Source organism: Phycodurus eques, chromosome 1 (genome assembly GCF_024500275.1).
Source record: "Phycodurus eques isolate BA_2022a chromosome 1, UOR_Pequ_1.1, whole genome shotgun sequence".
In the NCBI taxonomy this organism is placed as follows: Eukaryota; Metazoa; Chordata; class Actinopteri; order Syngnathiformes; family Syngnathidae; genus Phycodurus; species Phycodurus eques.
Window position 1 is genome coordinate 13,604,920 of NC_084525.1, and position 24,947 is coordinate 13,629,866.

At 42.9% G+C, this 24,947-nt stretch overlaps 1 protein-coding gene across 15 annotated transcripts in view; it reads left to right on the plus strand.

Annotated features, from left to right (window-relative positions):
• Nucleotides 1-24,947, plus strand: part of LOC133403429 (protein unc-80 homolog) — a 70,640-nt gene that overhangs the window by 24,474 nt on the left and 21,219 nt on the right. For 7 of the 15 annotated variants that reach the window (XR_009768690.1, XM_061678371.1, XM_061678372.1 and 4 more), the window contains exons 14-46: nucleotides 132-263; nucleotides 409-556; nucleotides 1,875-1,925; nucleotides 2,341-2,489; nucleotides 4,623-4,786; nucleotides 5,610-5,708; nucleotides 5,885-6,090; nucleotides 6,306-6,350; nucleotides 6,829-6,935; nucleotides 7,113-7,266; nucleotides 7,906-8,078; nucleotides 8,151-8,363; nucleotides 8,533-8,668; nucleotides 8,743-8,876; nucleotides 9,740-9,917; nucleotides 10,000-10,209; nucleotides 10,669-10,766; nucleotides 10,905-11,111; nucleotides 11,182-11,289; nucleotides 11,396-11,534; nucleotides 13,130-13,311; nucleotides 13,406-13,537; nucleotides 16,492-16,678; nucleotides 16,779-16,910; nucleotides 17,299-17,442; nucleotides 19,284-19,384; nucleotides 19,462-19,548; nucleotides 19,614-19,797; nucleotides 20,286-20,380; nucleotides 20,454-20,543; nucleotides 20,668-20,769; nucleotides 20,868-21,048; nucleotides 23,261-23,526. Coding sequence is in view for 14 of the 15 variants with exons in the window: in XM_061678371.1 (XP_061534355.1) it covers nucleotides 132-263; nucleotides 409-556; nucleotides 1,875-1,925; nucleotides 2,341-2,489; nucleotides 4,623-4,786; nucleotides 5,610-5,708; nucleotides 5,885-6,090; nucleotides 6,306-6,350; nucleotides 6,829-6,935; nucleotides 7,113-7,266; nucleotides 7,906-8,078; nucleotides 8,151-8,363; nucleotides 8,533-8,668; nucleotides 8,743-8,876; nucleotides 9,740-9,917; nucleotides 10,000-10,209; nucleotides 10,669-10,766; nucleotides 10,905-11,111; nucleotides 11,182-11,289; nucleotides 11,396-11,534; nucleotides 13,130-13,311; nucleotides 13,406-13,537; nucleotides 16,492-16,678; nucleotides 16,779-16,910; nucleotides 17,299-17,442; nucleotides 19,284-19,384; nucleotides 19,462-19,548; nucleotides 19,614-19,797; nucleotides 20,286-20,380; nucleotides 20,454-20,543; nucleotides 20,668-20,769; nucleotides 20,868-21,048; nucleotides 23,261-23,526 (4,734 nt within the window). In the remaining variant the exon portion in view is untranslated. The remainder of the gene's footprint in view (nucleotides 1-131; nucleotides 264-408; nucleotides 557-1,874; nucleotides 1,926-2,340; nucleotides 2,490-4,622; nucleotides 4,787-5,609; nucleotides 5,709-5,884; nucleotides 6,091-6,305; nucleotides 6,351-6,828; nucleotides 6,936-7,112; nucleotides 7,267-7,905; nucleotides 8,079-8,150; nucleotides 8,364-8,532; nucleotides 8,669-8,742; nucleotides 8,877-9,739; nucleotides 9,918-9,999; nucleotides 10,210-10,668; nucleotides 10,767-10,904; nucleotides 11,112-11,181; nucleotides 11,290-11,395; nucleotides 11,535-13,129; nucleotides 13,312-13,405; nucleotides 13,538-16,491; nucleotides 16,679-16,778; nucleotides 16,911-17,298; nucleotides 17,443-19,283; nucleotides 19,385-19,461; nucleotides 19,549-19,613; nucleotides 19,798-20,285; nucleotides 20,381-20,453; nucleotides 20,544-20,667; nucleotides 20,770-20,867; nucleotides 21,049-23,260; nucleotides 23,527-24,947) is intronic. The other 8 variants (XM_061678373.1, XM_061678384.1, XM_061678377.1 and 5 more) reach the window with 8 other exon arrangements.

The window sequence follows — 24,947 nt, forward strand, 5'->3', positions numbered from 1 at the left end:
CGAATTTTACAAAAACTGGGGCATACGAAAACCGAGGTTCCAGAGTATTTGCTTTCTTGTTTGTGCTCTACTGGTTGGTCAAACAGGTAGTTAAAGGGTTAATGTTTGCATCCTTCAAAATACGTAAACAGGAAGAGAGCTCTTGTCTCAGTCCTCACCGACTGGCCCTCTCCATGCTCATCAAAATAGTAAAGTCTCTGGGCTGTGCTTACGGCTGTGGCGAGGGACATCGCGGCCTTTCAGGAGATCGTCTGAGGATGCAGGTCAGAATCACCTTTTCCAGCAATACAGCAAAAATGTATACATTTTTCTGCATAATGGCCTATGTGTTGTGATGGTGCTTCATCAGACCCTGTCGTGCTATCACATTTTTCTTGATGTCAATATTTTTTTACTCTGTCCTGTCAGGCACAAAACTGCCTGACCAACCTTTACAAGCTGGACAAGCTACAGTTTCGCCAAACAATGCGCGACTACGTCAACAAAGACTCCCTGAATAACATTGTGGACTTCCTTCATGCTCTGCTGGGCTTCTGCATGGAGCCTATCACCGACAGTGAGTATGTGCATTTGTGAGAGGCAGCCACAGACACACTCAGGGTAGTGGGTGAGAGCCGCAGGTCATTCAATCAGTTTGTGCCTCAATTTTCTTTGAATCGGTAAAAAAAAAGTTAAAGACAGGAACATTAATCAGACACTTAGATATTCCAGTGCTTCTCAACATGTAGTACGTGGGCTCCCACAAGTGATACGCAAAAGAATTACTGCCTTCAGATAGTACAGTTAAGTTGTAGATAATAATAATAATAATAATAATAATCAGTTAGTTTAAAAATAAAAGTCAATACCTTTGCAATTAATCTTTAAGAACTGTTTTTTTTTATAAACCATTTATTTAGGTACAGTTTTAACTTTTATTTGTTATACATTTTAATTGGATCATTGTTTATGTACAGGTTTTTTTCCAATATGTAAGCATAGTTGTAACTGTGCATAATGTTACAGTGGCTTACTATAATATACTTTTCGGGCATAAAACCTGTTTCATGTTTGATGACATCTGGCCCATTACGCTACTGTATTATAATTTTGCTCATGATGGTAGCACTTGGAGAGTTAAGTATTTTGTTAGGTAACACTGGTAGAGGTATGAAAATAATTGGAGAACCACTCAATAAGACCATCAAAATGGTTTCACAAAGCTTTTAATGCACGTACTACTTGCAGCAATTTATACACTGGATTATGAAGGGATCAATCAAGACGCAATAGGTCATATTTTTGAAGAATCTTAAATTTGTGGTTGACAAAGCAGAATTGTTTTCCCTCCCAGTGCTATCTCTGTTTTTACCTCTGTTGGTCTCCCTCCCACCTGTTTGTTCCTGTCTATCGCAGTCCTCCTGCTTCTGTCCACGTTTCCTCACTTCCTCCTCCTCCACCACATGCTGCATCCTTCCTTCAGTCCCTTCTTCCGTACTTCCTGCCTCCTTTCCTTGCTCATCCATTTTCGTACACTTGCCAATCCAAAGCTTTGCCCATAACATCTTTGTTCAATCAGCGGCATTACTGCTGAGCATTGAGACATGCTCTCCATGCCAATTCAGTTTTGCATTGACATTGTTTTTGTCTCTGCTTTATGACATCATATGACATTTAAAAAAAAATATTGGCAAGTGACCGAATTGATGAGTGTTTTGATGATGGAAAAGCCTTTCAAGTTTGTTTTTTCTTTTATTTTCTAAATATGTCTGTTACTTTCGCTGATGTGTGTCTTTTGGGTTGACCTCCCTGCGGAGGTTCTTTCCTGACACCACGTACATGTCTGTGCTGGCCTGATGTCAATCAACCTTTTGCCCTGCCTTTTTCTCTTGCAGAGTACGGCAGTGCAGGTGAGAGGTCCAGGAGGGCGAAAAAACGAAACATCGGTAGATACACATGATGTATAATCAATAGAGCACTGATATGAGAGATGTGATAAATATACCCACCTGAGAAGAGGCTTCCTTAGGCACTGGTTCCAGTGCTGCCCCTCTCGCTCTGTCCTAAAGTGACAAATCTCGCCTGCAACTTCACATTTATGAATCTTTATTCTTTAGGCCAAGAGAATGATTACCTCAATGTGGTTCAAGAGCAGGCCTTAGTCACTTGCATGTATTCCTTATTCCTTACCCAGAATCCTTTTCAGTTGGCTTCTCCTCCCATATGCTGTACAAACCCATTTTCTTTGCCCCCCTTTTCCCCAACTTGTTGTCCGGGATAACTGTTTTCATGTAATGTTCCACTAACTAAACCGCCCCCTTGTGATCTGTGGTCTCTGCCCCCTCCCTTTTTTCCCTCCAGACAAGGCAGGCTTCGGGAACAATTTCACCACAGGGGACAACAAGTCTGTAGCACAGAACATGGAGGCGGTTGTGGTGGGTTGCATGTTCAAGTCGCTGATCACCCGCTGCGCCTCCACAACGCATGAGCTTCACAGCCCCGAGAACCTGGTGGGTGCTTGTAGTTTTATGTCACACCTATTTCTGTCAAAATCAAATTGACCGCCTGCCCTGTAAGATTTAGAATGGATTGTGCAATTCTGCATGATTACAATATGAAGAATTGGCCAGTCTGTCCCTGAGCAGTTGTTTTTTTTTTTTTTTTCACCAAAACCTGGTACACACACACACACACACACACACGTTTTTTTCTTAACCAATCTTTACAATGTGAGAGATCCCATACAGTGCATCGAGGAGGTATTAACAGCGCTTCACTTTTTCCAAATTTTCTTATGTTCCACGCTTATTCCAAAACATATTAATTATTTTTTTCTTGACATTTTTGCAAATATAGTAAGAATAAAAAACAAATAAATCACATGTACTGGTTAGCACATCTGCCTCACAGTTCTGAGGACCCCGGTTCAAATCTGGCCTCGCCTGTGTGGAATGTGTTCTCCCGTGCCTGCGTGGGTTTTCTCCGGGTACTCCGGTTTCCTCCCACATTCCAAAAACATGCATGGTGGGTTGATTTGAAGACTCAAAATTGTCCGTAGGTATAAATGTGAGTGCGAATGGTTGTTTGTTTAAATGTGCCCTGTGATTGGCTGGCAACCAGTTCAGGGTGTATACCCCGCCTTTCGCCCAGAGTCAGCTGAGATAGGCACCAGAATGCCCGCAACCCTAGTGAGAATAAACGGTTTGGAAAATGGATGGATGGATGATGTCACAAGCTTGGCACATCTTATCTTGGGGCAGTTTCACTTAGTCTTGCAAAACTGCAGCACCTCTCAAGCTCCATCAGAGTAAATTTTCACAGCCATTTTCAGACCTCTCCAGAGATGTTCAATCAGATTCAAGTTTATTTGCATTAGCAAAGTTTTCCTGAGGCCCCTCATTGTGATATTTGTGTGAAGAATTTCGGTGACTAAGTATTTTGGAACATAACAAAATGTGGAAAAATGGAAGCGCTGTAAATGTTTTCCAGATGCGACGTACATGATGAGAAAAAAAATACATCGCAGAGTAAGAGTACATGTGCCGAATTTTTTTTCGGCCTTGTGTTATGGGTGGTATTGGTAATTGGTTAAGGTGTTAAAAATCATTATTTGTGTCCCCGGTTGAATACTTGGAAAAAGGAGCTGGATCTGGCTGTCACTCTAAATTGGCCAAACCTTATTACTGTAATTGCTGAGAGAATGATTCGACATTCATGCTAATATTGTTGTACACCCCAAAAAATGGCTTTACGTTTGAATTTTGAAAACATTTTTAATCAATATACTAATTTTACTCCCTCAATATACCCTCGGCTATGTATTTTTGTTACACACTAAACAAAGAAGCAGATGATCAGCACGTTGGTCTGGGGCTGAATCTTTGGCATGTCATCAAATATCAGGTTGCACTCCACATTAAGGTCTGGTGGGCTAATTACAGTATGTGTCACGGGTAAACCTTTAATCTGTGCTTGGTTGAATAATTTCTTGACTTTTGTCCTTGAAATTGAGGGCTTTACCAACCTGTGAACATCAGGAGTCAGGACACTTTTTGATTGTTTCATTTTATACCCAAATGGTAATGTAAACGTGTGACATAAAATTAACCCTTTACTAATACATAAATGTCATTTTATGTAACTATGTCCTTATGCGACATGACTTCAATCAATCACTTTGGTATAATGATGTGACCAGAGTATTTGTTGGACAGAGTTTTTTTTAATGTTTTTCCTTCATATACCTTAGCAGTAGATTTGAATAAATCCACACCACCAGTCACAGGGTGCATATATAGAGAGAGAGACAACCATTTAGACTTGGGGTTTATGCTGTCACTGAGTGGGAACAGAAACCATGCAGGTTGTCAGGAGAATTTACCAGTGATTTGTATTTTCATTATATCTGGACATTTCTATGATAAGACCAGTGTTAAAAGTCCTGGTTTCATTTCTTTGGCATTTCAGATCGATGAAAGAATTACATACCGTTCATACACATTCAAAGGGGTTTGTAGTTTCTAGAAACAGATATGACTGGATGTTAGCAACTTGGCAGACGAGATACTTTTGCCGTGCAGGCCTCCCACTTAGCTGCCTCCTCTGGTGGCTCTCTGACACTTGATTTTTACCCTCCCACACAGGGCCTCTACTGTGACATCCGCCAGCTGGTGCAGTTCATCAAGGAGGCCCATGGAAATGTTTTTCGCCGAGTGGCTCTGAGTGCGCTCCTAGACAGTGCTGAGAAGGTCACGACTACCAAAAAACCTGAGGAAAAAGATGAGAACAAACTGCAAGCTCCAAGAAGGTACAAGAAAGAAATGCTTTGTCAGGGGCAGTCCTTGGCATGTTGATATTACATTTACTAACGCTGGAAAATATTAAGTAGAAGAATAGTACTCATCCACTCTTGAGCATCTCATCACCGCTTGCTTTGTTGTCTTGTTCGCATTTGTTTTTCTTGCATGAGATCTCCAGTTGTGGGTGCAGAATGCTACTTCTTGTATTTGTCCTTGGAGAGTCACAGACTATTTTCGTGTATTTATTTGTCTGAGTAATTTCTCATCTTTTTGAGAAATTCACAGGTCTGAGATCTGTATCAGCTTATAGCTGTCATTTCTCACGACGGAAGTAACAGTATGGTGTATTGGGGGGAGAAAAGGCAGGCAAAAGATTCCAAAGAAAATATGATGTAGTAGTAGTAGCCACTGGTCATAATCACGAATACTAATGACTCATAATCAAACAATTAAAGATATAATAGGCGCCTTGAAAGAGTGTACCGTCTCCGATCCTGTTCATTATTGCCTTAGCCTTCGGAGGCTAATGTTTGCAATATGTGTGGAAATGGACAGAGTAATGCACTCTGCTGTAAACCTGTAAGGACTTGTTAAGCATGCAGACTCAGACATTTTGTCACACTTTAGCACTTACAAACATGGGCAAGAAGTAATGTAAGTGCTAAACAGGCTCAATACTGGACTGGTGGAAGAGACCCAGGCAATAGGGTGCAAATAATTCCCTGGATGCTGGCAATGCAGGCAGCACCACTGTATGTATGCTAATTTTTAGCATTCTCAGATGCATGGGTGGCCTGAGCGCTCTGTGTTTGTTGGGGTGTGTGCGTGCAGGTCAGAGGTGGGTGTGTCCGGGGAGAAGGGTCAGGTATCCAGTGCTGCAGATGAGTGTCGCAGCTACATCTCCAGCAGACCCCCCCAGACCCCCGAACAGTGAGTGTTTCCCCTCACCACATCCCCACCATGCTGCCTCATCTGTGTCATACCGGCCGCCATCTCTCTGCTATGAAACAATAGTGGTAGATTTTTCTTTTTTTTTTTTTTTTTTTTTTTTTTTTTTTAAGAATGTTAAAATGTAACCCAACTACTTTCTGTCCCTGTGTCTCCAGCGAGGAGATCCCTGGAGCCCTGCTGGGTAGGAAAGACTTTTGGAGGAAGATGTTTAAGTCGCAGAGTGCTGCCAGTGACACCAGCAGCCAGTCAGAACAGGACACCTCAGAATGCACCACCGCCCATTCTGGTACCACCACGGACCGCCGCTCTCGATCAAGATCCCGGCGTATTTCACTTCGCAAGAAACTTAAACTGCCCATAGGTAGGTTCAGCGACCCTGCAATTTACTCAAAAAAAGGTTTACTTAAATGAAGTCTTCATGCGTGTCTGTCCTAAACTTGCTGCATCCTCTGTTTCTCAGTGTTTAACAAATTCCAAATCATCACATTTCACATCAGACCAGTAGTATCGCTCCATGCCCACGTACATCACTACATCCTCCCACCTTACAGTATATGTTCCCTTTTTGCACCTCAGCATGCCGCAGGACCACTCGCCTACCGCTCACCTTCTCTGTCTTACGTATGTGGAAGTGGATCATGTTATCATCTTCATGTTGTCTTTGTTGGTGTTGCATTACCCATCCCAGTGTGCATGGCGAGACTGGGGTCAGGCTATGTTTTACACATTGTTGGATGGAGGGTGCTGCAGAAACACAAAGTGAAGCCATATTGAGCATTTCAATTAATTTACTTTAAACAAATAAAATAAAATCAGATCCATTTAATTCTCTGAATCTTGTTCCCAACCTCAGTAAAAGTAGCTAGTCAAAGTCAAACGTTTGGCACTTAATCAACTGTTTTTATTCATCTGGCATCTACCTCTTTCCACATGGAACTTGCTTGCACATTTCTGTGAGTGAATGTGATTGCTGTCCGCCATATCCACCCTGGTGTGTTGCAACCGCCAGTGCAACCCAGTACGTGTGCTTCATCTGTGGCCTTGTACCTGCCTTCACTCTGTAGTAGGCGTGAACATATTTTCTTCACACTGTCCCCAGGGAATTGGCTGAAGCGTTCCTCTCTCTCCGGACTTACGGACGGTGTGGAGGACCTGTTGGATATCAGCTCAGTAGATCGACTCTCTTTCATTCGACAGAGTTCAAAGGTCAGGAGGGTTGCCACTGATAATGCTTCTTTTTTATTATATTGTATGCCTTTTAAATCTCTTACAACTGTCTTTTGCTGCCACTTACCACTAACAAGTGAATTTCCCAGCTGTGGGATCAATCAATCAAGTCTTATCTTTTCTTATCTTATGTTGTGTTTGGCCATTAATGAACAGGTGAAGTTCACCAGCGCAGTCAAGCTGTCAGAGGGGGTTGCCACCGGGCCAGAATACGGCAGGGAGGAGGAAGAGAATTTCTTCAAGCGGCTCGGTAAATGGAGATCTGGCAGGAGGAATCCATCCAAGCTTCACCACACAGAAGAGAAAGATGGTAGACCTCCCCCAAAATCCCGGCTGCCCCTCGCCCACTCGCTGCCCCCATAACCTCCCCTCTCTCTCTTCCACGCTCTCTGTGCCCCCACCTTATGTGACGTTCCATCTCGTATCACTTGCTCTCTTCTCTTTTTAGTTTCTGTTTAGAAAGGCCTGTTTTCAGGTTAACGCTGTAATTGTGTGTTGTGTAGCATGCACGTGCCACCCCATCAAAAGATTAATAATAATAAATAAAAAAACACCCCTTGCTCATTTGCTCTTACAGTAGTTTGGACTTTCTATCTTTCAACCATCTTTCTGCTGTGGTGTAGTTCATACATGTTGCTCTTAGCGCCTTGTCTGCTTCTGATGCTCATATACCTGGTGGCCAGACGGTGGCAGTTTGGGATGACAAAGCATAACTTTTCTTTGTGTGATTACACTTGTCATTTCAGTAAATGTTATCAAGAAAATAGATTTTGGGGGGGTTCTAATGCAGTGATCACACAATGAATGTTAACATTTTACCAGTGCCAGTGGCTACTTTACAGCTTTACGCTATTTGTCAGTGGCTATCAAGCGTGTTCTGTCAAATGGGTGCTCTTCTGTTCTGTTAATTGCATTCAATTATCGAAAATCTATTTCCCCATTCGTCCAGGACCCCACGGTTTCCAAGAGCGTCTTGCCGCCAGTCAGGAGGCCATAAAAAACAAAAATGTGGTGAACCTGGGGGCAATTCGACAGGGCATGAAACGCTTCCAGTTTCTGCTCAACTGCTGTGAGCCAGGGACCATACCTGACGCTTCAATCCTTGCCGCTGCCCTGGACCTGGTACTCATCAACAGTCCCCTCATGCACCCCTTTTATTAATTTCCCCGGCTTCACTTTATCTGCTTTTCCCAGGAAGCGCCCATCGTGGCTCGGGCATCCCTCTTTCTTGAATGTGCCCGATTTGTACATCGCTGTAACCGTGGCAACTGGCCGGAGTGGATGAAGGGCCACCATGTAAACATCACCAAGAGAGGCCTATCCAGGGGGAGATCGCCTATAGTAGGCAATAAAAGGAATCAGAAGCTCCAGTGGAATGCGGCGAAACATTTCTGCCAGTGGGGAGATGTGAGTCAGATTGTGTTTGTGTTAACGGTGGTCTAGAGCAGGGAATCTTTTTTCGGCCCAGGAACCTGTCACAATTTTTCCAAAGGCCTGCTCATAACCCTAACACCAATGAAACATAACTATCCTATGCATGCCTAATTGCCATGTCATTGTGTGTTTCTCAAAATAGGCGATTGGCACGCGGCTGAGCGAACTGTGCCACTGCGACAGCGAGAGTCCTGCCAACATCTTGGGGTACATCTACGATGAGGAGACCAAACGAAGAATGAGGAAGGAGGATGAGGAAGAGGACTATTTAGATGATAGTAAGTCAGATGCTGATGCTGGTTATTGGTGTTTTGTTATTATCTAGTCATTATTTTTCTCCTTCCTCCCCAAGACACTGTCAATCCGACAAAATGTGGCTGCCCATTTGCTCTAAAGATGGCTGCTTGCCAGCTCTTGCTGGAAATCACCACCTTTCTGCGGGAGACATTTCCTTGTTTGCCACGACCACGGACAGAACCACTTGTGGTACTTTTATGGATGTGATCCTTTGTCCCAATTTCACCACGCCGTTCAGTTTGGTTTGGTCTTTAGCATTTCTTCACTCAAAAGTATCACTTGATTGAGCACAAAAGGGGCATTTTCTTTAACAAAGGTTTATTCTTGTAATAACCAACCACATACAAAGAGCAAAACATTTTATTATTGCCACTTCATTACTTTCTCCCCTTTCTGTTAATTCCTATGCAAACGTGTGAAATATGAACTCACACACACTCTGCTATTTATGCTCCAACTCAGGTTATTGTTCTTATTTTGATGTATTTTATCTTTTTTTTAACCCGTTATGTTTTATTCTTGGGAAGCAAAACATACAAGTAAGATTTTTATATAGTTTTTTTCAGTTTTTTTTTTTTTTTTTTAACTGTAGAATGAACATGACAAATGTCTTGAATGTAAGTTTTATGCTGTCACAACACAGTGAATCCCTCTGTATTTCCAGTTTGGCATTTGCAAATTCCCCTATTACAAGATATTTTTCAGGAATCTATCCTACGTTATTTGCTAAAAAACTCACTTATTTTCAGGTTCTTATAAGTATTACTTTGCTGCCATCTTGTGGCATCTTTTTGGACTGATTTGAGGAGTTTGGACAAAATTTGTGCCATCTTGTCGCATTTACTGGCAAGATTAACCTTTTTAAGGGGGTCTCTATTATGCGCAGATTTTCGCGATTCATGGCAAGGCTCGGTCCGAGCAGACAGAATAACTGTGTTTTATTACGTGCTTGGCTAACATGGCTGAACTGTCCTGCTTGGTAGAAACCTGGCTTTGGTGTGACCAAAATGAGTGACAATCCGGGCAATTTGTTAGTCTTTTATCATCTGTAGGATTTAGAAAGCTGCCGCTTGCGTCTCGATCCTGAGCTTGGCCGACATCGCTATGAGAGGAAGATCAGCTTCGCGGGCATCCTCGACGACGAGGACGGCCATGACTCCCTTAATAGTAGCAGCCACACTCTGAAGTCAGACACCATGTGTGATGACAAGAAGGCTCAGGAGGCCACCGGTGAGCCGTTTTAGGAATGGGTTCATCGCCCAGATTTTTTTGTTTTTGTTTGCTCAATTAGCTCTTCACAACTTCTCTCCAGTTCCCATACGGAAGATTCGTATCGGAGGCTCGCGGCTGCTTCAGATTAAAGGAGCCCGCAGTTTCCGTGTAAAAAAAGGTGGGTCTTTGTCCTCCATACGGAGGGCGGGCAGTCTGAAGAGCACCAAGATGTCCCGACAGGATTCAGAGTCGGAGAATGAGGAGGGGATACTTTCGCAAACGAACAGCAGGGATACTGTCACAGACATAGGTAAGTCCAGGACCAAGCATTCCTTAAATTGTTTTCTAATGAGTCCGATTCAGTGGGATCCTCAGGGGGTGCATTGGATTCTTAGCTGCCAGCACCATGGCACAATATTTGTCTTAGTTTTATTTTTTTCGTTATGAAGAAAAAAAAAAATATATTTTTTTTCTTTAACCTATCCTGTTATATTTTGTTTGTATCATTACCAATATTTAAGAGATCAACATGGGACCAATGTTCTATCTTCAATTTTAATGAAATATCATTGTCCTTATGGATTCCCATTTAAAGGACAGACATCTGGACTCACATAAATTATCTCAATATTGGAACTTGGTTTTGTTGAACAACTTTTATAGTACATACATGTCATATCATAAACAATTGGAAGATGCCTGGTGGGATACTATATAATCCTCTCTAGTAATATGCTATTGTTATATTTCCCTTTTTTTCCTCATGCAGGTAGTCCCTGCAGTACCAGTGAACCCAGCATTGAGCCTGAGGGCCAAAGCTCAAGTGGCGCAGAGGACAACTACCACCGCAACATGTCCTGGCTCCACGTATGTCTAACAGAATAAATACATCTACATTTAGGTCCAGAAGTATTTGGACGGTGACAGAACAGGGCTTTCCATATGTATGTGTGTCTAAGCCATCACGTGTGTTCCCTCTCACTTGAGTCTTTCTTCCCGGCACAGATCATGATTCTGCTGTGCAACCAGCAGAGCTTCATCTGCACCCACATTGACTTCTGCCACCCGCGCTGCTACCAGCACCACAACCGCTCCTGTGCCCGCCTGGTCCGCGCCATCAAACTTGTGTATGGTGAGACAGTGGACAGCCTGAGACAGGACAGCGCTCCCGCCACCGGCATCATCGGTGCTCGTGCACAGAAGAACAAAGAGGTGAGTTTGGAAACCCGACCAACACGACATTCTTCCTGTTTGCATCTCTGAAGAGTCTGTTTGACCTCAGTGTTCTGACAAATCGTGTCTGAGGACGCCATCCATGAAGAGGAGACCCACTGACAGCAACACAGAAGGGAAGAAGGACACTGGAATGTTAAAGTACATTAGAAACCAGGTGAGGCGTTTGGTTTTGTACTGTTTCCATCAGTGCTGGGAAGTACTTGAGTATTTACAATTTGTGTTTGCAAGCGAAATACATATTGGACCTGTGTCTCCTGCAGGTGATGAGCTTGTCGCCGGCTCCCTTGTCTCTTCTCATCAAAGCTGCTCCCATCTTGACTGATGACATGTACGGAGACATTCAGCCCGCAGCCTGGGAGCTCCTGCTTAGCGTGGATGAACACATGGCAGCCGCTGCTGGTGAAAACTTTGTACTTACAGCTTACAGGGTCATTCATTTATTTTATAATTTTGTGTTATGGTTTAAAGAAAAACAGGTAATAAACAAATCTTGAATTTGAGTTGTCTAGCTCAAGCTTCATCTGAACACTTTTATGAGAACGTTTATCATATATTTTTGCTCTGTTTGGCGCAGCTCTGTTACGGATACTCAGGACACGTGAAAAACAGTTTAAAAATATTGTTGAATAAGTCATTTACAATTAAATCAGGAAAGTTTAATTTTATTGAAATACCAGTTTAATTTTAGTATTACTGTAATTACAGTAACAGGCTTTTAAATCAATGCTAATGTCAATAGCTTTTGCTAAAGCGTACATGTTGTGTACCTGTGTTAGCTGCTATGCTATAGTGGTCAAGAACAAATTTAGCTATATAATAAAAAAAAAGGGTGGCACGGTGAACGACTGGTGAGAGCGTCAGCCTCACAGTTCTGAGGACCGGGGTTCAATCCCTGGCCCCGCCTGAGTGGAGTTTGCATGTTCTCCCCGTGCCTGCGTGGGTTTTATCCGGGCACTCCTGTTTCCTCCCACATCCCAAAAACATGCATTAATTGGAGACTCTAAATTGCCCATAGGTGTGACTGTGAGTGCAAATGGTTGTTTGTTTGTATGTGCCCTGCGAGTGGCTGGCAACCAGTTCAGGGTGTACCCCGCCTCCTGCCCGATGACAGCTGGGATAGGCTCCAACACGCCCGTGACCCTTGTGAGGAGAAGCGGCTCAGAAAGTGGATGGATGGATAAAAACAGAAAAACTGATATTAATATGGCTTCTTCTTATAATATGAGGTTGTGCTGGTTAGAGTGACACACTATTGCGGCTTTAAAAATAAAAACTAAAAATTTAAAAAAAAAAATTACATTTTGAAAACGGGAAAAATAGAAGAGACAACTTACCTTACTTACCCGTGGTGGAAGCGGTTAGCTTGATGTCATTTCTGCTAAATCATGTGGCTCACTTTTATTTCTCTCCTAGGTTCCTAAAGGTTTTAGTAACAGGGTTACATTTATGTTGAGAGACAGAGTATAATTTACTGCTTTTTTTAAATGTCTGTGAAGAAAAATTTGTTCACAATTACAAAAAAATAAGAATTTAAGAATTTATTTTAGCTGTTATATTCGATTGAAGACTCTAAATTGCCCATAGGTGTGAATGTGAGTGCCTATGATTGTTTGTTTATATGTGCCCTGCAATTGGCTGGCGACCAGTTCAGGGTGTACCCCGCCTCTTGCCCGAAGATAGCTGGGATAGGCTCCAGCACGCCCGCGACCCTAGTGAGAATAAGCGGTACAGAAAATGCATGGATGGATGGATATTTGATGTGTAAGTTGGTCATCAGGTCATTTTAGGCGGTGCTCAAGAGCTATTTGCTAATTTAAATATGTATAAATCACTTTTACTACAGCTACAGGTAAAAAATAATTCGCAGGATTACTATAATTTATGCAACAAGACAAAATTGGAGGACATTTTCTGGAATGATCCTTCAGCTAGATTTTCACCTCTCTAGTAAGTGGCGAATGATATTCTTCTCCTGCGCTTTCCTTTCCCCCCAGCCGCCATGTTCCTCCTGTGTGCAGTCAAGGTCCCTGATGCCGTGACCGAGATGATGATGGCTGAGTTCCAGCACCATGAGGCCTGCCAGCGCATCAACTCTATCCTCAAGTTTTACACGCTTTGGCGATTCCGCTACCAGGTGTGGCCTCGGATGGAGGAAGGAGCCCAGCAGATCTTCAAAGTATGCATTACTGTTACAGCTGAAAAAGGCCAAAGTTTAATTTTAGCCACTTTAGAATGCAAGGATGGGTTTGACTTCACTTATTTTTATTTAGATTCCTCCACCCAGCATAAACTTCACCCTGCCGTCTCCCATACTGGGCATGCCCTGTGTACCTATTTTTGATCCCCCATGGGTCCCTCAGAACACAGGAAGTGTCCAAGACCCAATCAGTGAGGACCAGTCTGTAAGTGTATGCATACTGTATTTGTTGTTTGTTTTTGGGGTTTTTTTGTCTGATAGTTTCCATTTTATCAACAGAGTGCTGGATACTAGAGTTCAAGTAAATATTATGTAAATGTTTTTTTCTGGTTTATTCATTTCAGGTAAAGCTGACAATGTTCTGAAAGGTATCCCTGTTCCACAGACATGTAAAAATGACTTGCGTAAAATACTTGCCAGACCTGTATTTACCGATGTCCCTTGAAGAAAAGCTTCACATGTTCACCCCAAACAAAATCCTGTTTTAAATTTCCTTCATCCTTCATTTGTGAGAGTTTAAAAAATTATTTTAGCAAGTAAGGGACCATAGATCATCATTAAATTATGCAGCACAATCATTTTGACAGATGACTGTTTTCACAGCAAAACTGTAATTTAGAAAAATGTCTAACTTAAACCAAAACAAAACAAAAATGAAAGATCAATACTTTTATATATATTATATATCACACTCCTCAGCCTCCCTGGTAAGGTCTATTCAGGGGTGCTGGAGAGGAGGGTCCATCGGGAAGTTGAATCTCAGATTCAGGAGCAGCAGTGTGGTTTACGTCCTGGCCGTGGAACAGTGAACCAGCTCTACACCCTTGGCAGGGTCCTCGAGGGTGCATGGGAGTTCGCCCAACCAGTCTACATGTGTTTTGTTGACTTGGAGAAGGCGTTCGACCGTGTCCCTCGGAGGGTCCTGTGTGGGGGGGGCGCTTTGGGAGTATGGGGTACCGAACCCCCTGTTCGGTCCCTGTACGACCGGAGTCAGAGTTTGGTCCTCATATCCGGCAGTAAGTCGGACTCGTTTCCGGTGAGGGTTGGACTCCGCCAAGGCTGCCCTTTGTCACCGATTCTGTTCATAACTTTTATGACAGAATTTCAAGGCGCAGCCGAGGCGTAGAGGGGGTCCGGTTTGGTGGCCTCAGTATTGCATCACTGCTTTTTGCAGATGATGTGGTTCTGTTGGCTTCATCAAGCCGTGACCTCCAACTCTCACTGGAGCAGTTCGCAGCTGAGTGTGAAGCGGCTGGGATGAGAATCAGTACCTCCAAATCTGAGACCATGGTCCTCAGTCGGAAAAGGGTGGCGTGCCCTCTCCAGGTCGGGGATGAGATCCTGCCCCAAGTGGAGGAATTCAACTATCTTGGGCTCTTGTTCACGAGTGAGGGAAGAATGGAACGGGACATCGACAGGCGGATCGGTGCAGCGTCTGCTGTGATGCAGACTTTGTATCGATCCGTTGTGGTAAAGAAGGAGCTAAGCCGAAAGCCGAAGCTCTCGATTTACCGGTTGATCTACGTTCCTACCCTCACCTATGGTCACGAGCTGTGGGCCGAAATGAGTTTCCTCCGCACGGTGTCCGGGCTCTCCCTTAGAGATAGGGTGAGAAGCTCGGTCATCTGGGAGGATCTCAGAGTAGAGCCGCTGCTCCTTCACATCGAGAGGAGCCAGATGAGGTGGCTGGGGCATCTGATTCGGATGCCTCCCGGAGACCTCCCTGGTGAGGTGTTCCGGGCACGTCCCACCGGGAGGAGACCCCGGGGACGACCCAGGACACGCTGGAGAGACTACATCCTTCGGCTGGCCTGGGAACGCCTTGGGATCCCCCCGGAAGAGATGGATGAAGTGGCTGGGGAAAGGGAAGTCTGGGCGTCCCTGCTAAAGCTACTGCTCCCGCGACCCAACCTCGGATAAGCGGTAGAAAATGGATGGATGGAAGGATGAATATTTTTCTTTTAGTTCATTCATATCAAGATTGAATTAATCATGATTAATAATGAATCGGCGGAACGGTGAACGCCTGGTTAGCACGTCTGCCTGCATTGGTGTTCTCCAGGTACTCCGGTTTCCTCCCACATCCCAAAAATATGCGTGGTAGGTTAATTGAAGACTCTAAATTGTGAGTGTGAATGGTTGTTTGTTTCTATGTGCCCTGCGATTGGCTGGCGACCAGTTCAGGACGTACCCCGCCTCCCGCCCGAAGATATCTGGGATAGCTTCCAGCACGCCCGCGACCCTAGTGAGCAGTACGGAAAATGGATGGATAATAATGAACCCCTTTGATGCAATTTTTGATCATATACTATTAAACACTTGTTTTGGAAAATACAGTAATTCAATATTCTAAAAACAAATTCGACATTAGTAGGCGACATTAGTAACTTCGGCTGACTAACTGATGCATCAATACTTTTTGTTTATTGTTAGATTGGGAAGAAAAAAGGATTGGTACATTGGGACTGTTAACTACGTTTTGTACTGTTGGTCTCTGTTTTTATTTTTATTGGGATATTTATAGTTTAGGACTGTTCTACGCACTGTCAAGACAAAATAAGACTGTCTGTGTGCGTGCCTGCGTGCATCAAAAAGTTATTTCATCATGGCCATGCATGAAACAGTCCTTGCTAAACTGTGTCAGAATTTGTTTTATTTTTTTAATCACAGTGAAGTTTGGCAGAAATCATCTAAATTCCTATTTTTTTCTGGGTTGTATCATGAGGCATGGCTGTGGTTTTCTAGAGGTTTTCAAGAAATGTTTTCACATAATAACTTGCTGTGTGTGTGATTTGATTACACACATACACACCTCGAAAAAATTTACAAATTTTCACTTTTCACAACTGGATTTTTTTTTCAGAGGTTTTCGGAGGGGGGGGGGGAATTTGCATCTTGATCAGAAATTAGCTCTATCTTTCGGAAAACAGCATGCATCAGACATTGTGTGTTGTTCTGTGTATGCATGGTCATGATGAGACAGACTTTGCCATGTATGTTCTCATGTATGTGTACGAGCACGTGTGCCGATGCCATGATATGCAGAAAGTTTCCTACTTCTACCCGGGATCACCACGAAGTGCTTTTGAGCCAATGGAGAAATACTGTATGCTTGTAGCCATCCATCTTGCTCAATCCTGATCAACATCACACCTGCAGAAATCCTTCTCAGCGCGGGCAGTGTCACGCTCCCATCAGCGAGCCGAGCACATCCTGAAGAACCTGCAGCAGGAAGAGGAGAAACGGCGCCTAGGCCGTGAAGCCAGTATCATCACGGCCATCCCTGTGGCGCAGGAGGCGTGCTATGAGCCCACGTGCAGCCCTCCATCTGAGCAAGAGGAAGAAGGTGGGCCACATGTTGGATGGAATCTCAGCACTGCAAGAGTTATGCGATGTACTCTTAATCTTGCTCCTAACCTGTCCATGTTTGACGTTGATGCTGCCAGCAGAAGAAGTTGTGAACCTGGCGTCCCGCCGTCTGTCTGTTAGTCCGTCCTGCGCCTCCAGTAATTCCCACAGAAATTACTCTTTCCGACGAGGCTCTGTGTGGTCAGTCCGCTCATTAGCTAGTGCTGAAGGTATGACACACTTTCAATGTACAGTTTGTCCTGGAAGTACAGTTTCAAAACTTTTTACCAACATGAACGATCAATAGAGCATTGTTTTCCAACCATTATTTGCTAAGGCACATATTTTACATTAGAAAACTCACAGTATACCAACAAACACAAATTTCACAAAAGCAAAAACGTGACTGTCTGACTTGTTTGATTGTATCAGCATTAACTCAAGTCATTCAAATAGCATCCCTCCCAAATGTTTAATGGAAATTATTTGTGTTGTTTCTGTTTAATACAATGCCTCTCACTGTCATTAAATATTTTACGGCAAATGTTGTTTTCTTGCATAAATCCACTCTGTGGATAACTGAAGTCACTGTCTACTTTATACATTGTATTTTCCCAGATGAAGAGAACACGACAGAACACACACCCACACACCACATGCTGCAGCCACCACAAGCAGTCTTCCCAGCATGCATCTGTGCTGCCGTGCTCCCCATAGTGCACCTCATGGAGGACGGAGAGGTTCGAGAGGATGGCGTAGCTGGTGAACTTCCTTTTTTCCACTTGCACTCTGTTATATTAAAAGTACAGTGAACCCCTGCCTATTCTCAGTTTGCTATACACTATTACTATAACCAATTATTTTTAAAATATGGTCTGGGCATCAATTACTTGCTTTTAGTCACTCTTCACAGCAGGGCTCGGTCCCTACCCTCACTAGGGTTGGGCATCGAGAACCGATTGGAACCGGTACTAACGTTCCGATTCTCCCGGAACCGTTCAAATTTAAACATTTCGGTTCCCAGTCTCGATGCCTAGTCCTCCAGCCACGAAGAAGTGGCGAAAAGCAACGAAGAAGCGGCGTAAACCAGCGAAGAAGAACGGGCACAATGACGTGCTTGTGCCCAAGGGCACCAGCGGCGGACAAAATTGTGTCTTAATTTTGTTAAAATGAATGACCAGTTGCCTCAGTGCAACACTTGGAATAAGATTATATTGTGCAAAGGAGTTTTTCCCGATGTGTAGCGTCTGACGCGCTCCCGGCCTCAGCCTACACCGCGCGGAGCTTCAGTGAAGTAAACTCTATCAATTGGGTGAGTGAAATAATAAAATGCGTCTATGCCAACATTGAGATAAACGGTTGCTTGCACTTTTGCACTGATGGTTTTTAGCGTTTATTTTAGTCTTCAAACCAACCTAAGCGCTGGTGACAAAAAAAAAAAAAAAAAAAAGCTTAACATTGGGCTAAAACTTCACCGTAGCAACTTTAAATCACAATGAATGGGACAAAATTCACATAAACGTTGTCTCACAGTATCACAAACACTAACCTTGCGCCTCATCGGTGGGTAAGGAAAGGAATCAACATTTTATAGCATTTGTTTCGATCCAAGATAAAAAGAAAAATCAAAGACAATCACCGGTGCCGTGTGAAGTTACTTTTCGTGCCAAAATGCTGAGACCCTTCAAAATAAAAGGCTACAAGCTTATAACAAGAAGTCAAGTTAAAACTTGCACATATAAACCATTTGACATGATGAAACAGAATACAGGGGCAGCTATATAGCATTGTTAAAAGTTATTTTTGTCAGTGAAATCAACTCTGTCAACTGGGTGAGTGAAACAATAAAATAAAATAGTTAAAACACTTAAAATAACTATTTTAACAATGCTATATTAGTGAGCCTTGAGTCAAATGTTGATTTTAGTCTATGCTGCGGGCTGCTAAGGAAATGGATCTTCATAATTTGAATACCCTTTATATAAACCATGCAAACGTTTTTGACCCAGCCCCCTAAAAGAATCTGAATTGAGAATCGTCTGGAACCGGAATCGAACTAGGAACCGGAATCGCTCAAACTCAGTCGATGCCCAAGCCTATCCCTCGCAAGTGCAATTTCTACAGTTGCATTTTCTCATGTTTGTACTTGATTTATGTATATTTTTTCATTATATTTCATTAGATTCACACCTTTACAAATCGGTTTCATAATTGTAAATGTAACAAAATACACACCTTTTCTTTCACATCGTAACTCTGATTTCGAACAGCTTCTGAGTACTGTAGCAAAGTAGGTTATTGTGTACTTTGTACTTGTGCTGTTTTTAATTCAACTAGGTCGTGGAATGTGAAAGTGTTTAGTTTGATAAATAATGGATTGGTTGGTTCTATATCATTTGATCGATTAATAATTCATATAGCTCTTTTTTGTAGCTTGTAGCTTTTTTGTAGGGGACACTGGTTCAAATCCGGCCTCGCCTGTGTGGAGTTTGCATGTTCTCCCCGTGCCTGCCATTGGTGTTTGGTTGGTCTTGTGTCTCGAAAAACTAGTGAGTCAGGTCACTTGAATCTCAAGGCACAACTGTATATCTTTGTGTCCTTAGTGAGTGCAGTCGCCCAGCAAATCCTGTGGAACTGCTTGATTGAGGATCCTGCCCTTGTCTTGCGCCATTTCCTGGAAAAACTCACTGTGAGCAACCGGCAGGTAGGACAGCAGCCTCACAGACAAGTCATCTAAAGTGTGACAGCTGCCAAGTATGACGACACCTTGATCTTCACCAGGATGAGTTGATGTACATGTTGAGGAAGCTGCTGCTTAATATTGGAGACCTTCCAGCACAGACCTCCCACATCCTTTTCAACTACCTGGTGAGTGTGTGAACACAATTTTCATTCATTTTCGACTTGTCTCGAGTTGAGTCCTTTTCCCCTAGGTGGGCCTGATCATGTATTTTGTGCGGACCCCCTGCGAGTGGGGGATGGATGCCATCTCCGCGACACTCACCTTCTTGTGGGAGGTGGTGGGCTATGTAGAAGGGCTATTCTTCAAGGACCTGAAGCAGACCATGAAGAAAGAGCAATGTGAAGTCAAGCTGTTGGTCACAGCATCCATGCCAGGTGAGATGGATGGAAAGAATGTGTTACAATTAAAGACATCATCTAGCCAGTGAATTTCAAAGTGTAGTGATACGCAGGCTACCTCTAGTGGTTCGTAAAGAATCGTTTAATTAAATATTTAAAATAAATAATGTTTCAGTGGTTTAAACTTGATTAATGTTGTACAGTACATTTAAGTGAAATTTTGTCGTATTTATTTTTTTACAAGACAGTTGCATTCAATCTTTTAAAACTGTTTGTTGTCAAATATTTATATAGGTACTGTTTTTTTATCACACATTTTAATCATTTATTTGCAGATGTTCCTATATTTAAGCCCACTTGGGCCAACTTAGGTACTGTATTTTAATGATGGTCATAATGGTGGTTACTTTGAGATCAATGGTAAATATTTTTTGAGGTGATACTTGGTGTAAAAAAATTGAAAAGCAGTGATCCAGGCTGTGGATCTGGATTTGAGAGATGGCCTTTTCATATATTTGGTGCAGGAACCAAGACTCTGGTGGTTCACGGACAGAACGAGTGTGACATCCCGACACAGCTGCCAGTCCATGAAGACACACAGTTTGAAGCTCTGCTTAAGGTATGACCTTCAACCTGGACTGCCAGATCATCAGCAGTTTATGAAAAACATTGATGATCTTCCTTCCCACTAGGAATGTCTGGAGTTCTTCAACATTCCAGAGGCCAGATCGGCACATTACTTCCTCATGGACAAACGGTGGAACCTCATCCATTATTCCAAGGTATGACAGAAACACCCATATTAACTGACTTGTTGGCAAATCATTTTGTATTATCTTTGACAAAGTGCTTAGATTTTCCCTGTGTCTTTTCACTGTGTTGCTATATGATTTTTGCCTCCATCAGACATACGTAAGAGACATCTATCCGTTTCGGAGGTCAGTCTCTCCGCAGTTGAACCTTGTCCACATGCTGCCCGAGAAAGGACAGGAGCTGATCCAGAAACAGGTTCAGTCAGCGTTTCATGAATTGACATTGTTGTGAAAGAGTGTGCCCTCTGGCTTCCTCTCATGTTTTGAATGTGTCTCCATTCACTTTGTTTTTAGGTGTTTTCCCGGAAACTGGAAGAGGTCGGCCGTGTGCTCTTCCTCATCTCCCTCACTCAGCATATGCCCGCTGTGCATAAGCAGTCCCACGTCTCACTGCTCCAGGAAGACCTGCTCCGCCTGCCATCCTTCCCCAGGACCGCCATTGATGCTGAGTTCTCTCTGTTTAATGAGCCACAGGGTTAGTCTGACTCTTAACGCCTATTGTAATCCCCTATATCAGTGGTTCTCAAACTTTTTTTTACACCAAGTACAGCCTAAAAAATACTGTACAAAAATACTCAAATAAAATAGTATACTGAAATAAAACACGAAAAAGTATATTTAATATTATTTTAAGCCACTGTAACATTTTGCATTTGAACATAGCACTGCACTTACACTTGTACTCATAGGTTTGATTACCCTGGCAGAATTTCTAAGGTGTGTACCATTCTTTAAAGAAAACTTGAGCGATCAGACAAAACACAAAAAAATTTATTGATTCATATTAAACTAGAAGCCATTTCAAAATAGCATAATTATTAAACAAGACATAACAATAAAGAAATTAATGAGATGGTCCCCACTGAGTAATCAGTCATAGTTCCCCCCCACACACACACAAAATGCCAATTCTGCTAGGGTATTTATGTAAACGTAAGGGCACAACTGTAAATATAGGGAAATAAAATTAACTTCTTAAATAATGATTCAATTAAATTTATTGCACATATAAGTTACATAAAAAAAAATACCCAAATGATTAAAAACAAAGTTCTTAAAGTTAAAGCTAAATACAAATGGACTATATTGGCAGTGATCAATAATTGTTTAAACCATAACTATACCACAAACTAGAATCTTTTTTAATTTTTATATTGTGTGTGTTGTTGAAAATTTTAAACATAGTAGAGTGTGGCGTTTGCATGTTCTCCCCGTGCCTGCATGGGTTTCTCCGTGTACTCTGGTTTCCTCCCTCATCCCAAAAACATGTACGGTAGGTTAATTGAAGACTCTAAATTGCCCATAGGTGTGGATGTGAGTTTGAATGGTTGTTTGGTTATATGTGCCCTGCGATTGGCTGGCGACCAGTTCAGGGTGTACCCTGCCTCACGCCCTGAGATAGCTGGGAAAGGCTCCAGCACACACGCGACCCTAATGAGGATAAGCAGTGCGCAAAATGAATGAATGAAAAACTATAAAATAGTTTCGGCTACCATACCAGAACAGTTTTAGGTTATAATAACACCATTAACCACTAGAGATCAGAGATCGCTTACCTTAGCGATGTCATAATGAAAATCAGCAGGAAGGGAGAGCTATTCATAGCTACGTGGCAGCCATGTTGGGGATGTCGACTTTCCCCTGGAAGGAAATGCATGGACGCTGAAATTAACATAAGTTGCTCATTTCTCAACTGATTTTCATAAGGGTTACTGTTTTGTCAACACCAAAACGTATGCTATGAATGTACAGCATTTGCAAAAAAGCCAGAAGCTTTTTTTTTTAATGTGTGCGAAAGGGACTCCCAGTTCTCTTGTCGTAATTGTACACCGTTGTATGCAGCACAATGTATCGGCATCCTTGGTCTTTTGGTTTTCCTGCCTTCCACACACATGGAATGCTCTGACAACGTCAACTTCTCGAGCTTAGCGTCGCCATCGACACGAAGCCCAATATGGGCATGCCGTATCTACCAATACTTACATTTGAGGTTAATGGCGAAAAGCTGCGGTAAGAGAAAACTCGACGAAGGAAATCGTGGTCCCATGTGGCCCCCTGGTAGCGCTGACAAAAAAATTGTAGCCACCACAATAATTTAAGTTGCCCATCCCTGATGGATCACTTTGACACTGAATACTACCTCCCTATTTAGCCAGAGCTTTGGCGCCCCTTTTGGCATCTTAAAGAAAAGAGCAGAAAACATTTTCATTGAATAGCTGAGGATAAGGCAGCACGGTAGATGACTAGTTAGCACATCTGCCTCACAGTTCTTGAGGACCCGGGTTCAAATCCGGCCTCGCCTGTGTGGAGTTTGCATGTTCTCCCCGTCCGTGCGTGGGTTTTCTACGGGTACTCTGGTTCCCTCCCTCATCCCAAAAACATGTATGGTAGGTTAATTGAAGACTCTAAATTTCCGTAGGTGTGAATGTGAGTGCGAGGGGTTGTCTGTTTCTATGTGCCCTGCGATTGGCTGGCGACCATTTTCAGTGTGTACCCGCCTCTCGCCCAGAGTCAGCTGGGATAGGCTCCAGCATGCTTGCGACGCTACTGAGGATAAGCGGCATGAAAAATGGATAGCTGAGGATAGGTTCCACAGAAAAAACACAGAGGTGAAGAGCGAACTACAAATATGCAGCGGTTTACTGTGAATACAGGGTATTCTTAATATCTGCCTCTTTGTCCTTCAGGTAAGGAGCTATTCGGGTTAGATACCCTTCACAAGGTGCTGTGGATCAAGCTCCTTGAGGAGATGTTCCTGGGGATGCCCAGCGAGTACCCGTGGGGAGACGAGATGATGCTGTTCCTCAACGTTTTTAATGGGGCGTTGCTGCTGCACCCGGAGGACAGCGCCCTCCTCAGGCAGCACACGGCAACTGCCATCAACACTGCGGTCCACTTCAATCACCTGTTCTCACTGAGTGGTTATCAGTGGATCCTGCCAACCATGCTACAGGTATTAGGGGCATGTTGAAGTTGTTGAGCTTTTGTCTAAAACTAATATCTGAACAGTATTGGAAAAGTCACAGAATACAAATATCTAGGCATCTGATTTCACCAAAAAGTTACAAATTTTAAACTCATAGATGCACTCACAAGTACCGTAAACTAAAGCAAGAAATTGTATATTTGTACCATAACACAAGAAATTCCCCCCTACTCTGCAGTAATCGGCTGGTCGAAGCAGTCTATCAGTTTTGGATCGTGGTGATGTTATTGTATCTATAGACATGCCTCTCTCACCACATTAAAACCACTGGGCTGTTTTTTTTTTACTCTGCACTTAGATTCAATACAGGCGATGGCTATTCCACACATCACTGCACTTTCTATCAGAGCCAGTGAATATCTGTACAATAAGATTTACACTGGCTCCTCTTCATTGACAGTCTTGAAAGGCAACGTGCTACTGGTCAAGTGAAGTGTTTATTGCTCAGTTTGTCTGAATTATTATCTATTTTATCTATCTATTCCCTACATTAGATGTTTTAGATGTTTGGTCTGTGACCTAAGGTGTAGCAGTTTGGAACTGCTTGAACAAATCTACAGTAGGCCCCGCGGATGGTGTAACTTGGTCTAAGGAAAGGTGATCGAGTAATCACCCGAAATGTCAGACAGTTATTTGTCATTTTCGAGAAACTAATCCGGTGGCACGGTGGGCGACTGGTTAGAGCGTCTGCCTCACAGTTCTGAGGACCCGGGTTCAATCCCCGGCCCCGCCTGTGTGGAGTTTCCATGTTCTTCCCCGTGCCTGCGTGGGTTTTCTCCGGGTACTCCAGTTTCTTCACCCATCCCAAAAACATGCATAGTAGGTTAATTGACAACTCTAAATTGCCCGTAGGTGTGAATGGTTGTTTGTTCGTATGTGCCCTGCGATTGGCTGGCAACCAGTTCAGGGTGTACCCCGCCTCCTGCCCAATGATATCTGGGATAGGCTCCAGCACGCCCGCGACCCTAGTGAGGAGAAGCGGCTCAGAAAATGGATGGATGGATGGAGAAACTATTCACTAATGGACATTTGGTCTGGGAAAAAGAATTTAAAATGCATTAATTGATGATTGAAATTTTTAAATAAACCAACGTTTATTTATTTTTTTGGTACTAGATAAATCAAAAATTCTGGTTAAACTCATGGTTAATTCCATTGATATGAATAAATTAACACAAATGTGAAAAGCAAAATTACTTACTGTGAGGAGCCGCAATATCGATTTTGTGAAAATGCGCAATTCACAACAGTTCAAAACCATGATTTGTTTGCACTCACCGTGGTAACAGTTTTGTTTGAAACAATGTTTCAAATGATCAAAGCAAATTTACTTACATAGCACCTTTTATGCATTAAAAATTTAATATGTGCTTTACAGCAATTAAAAT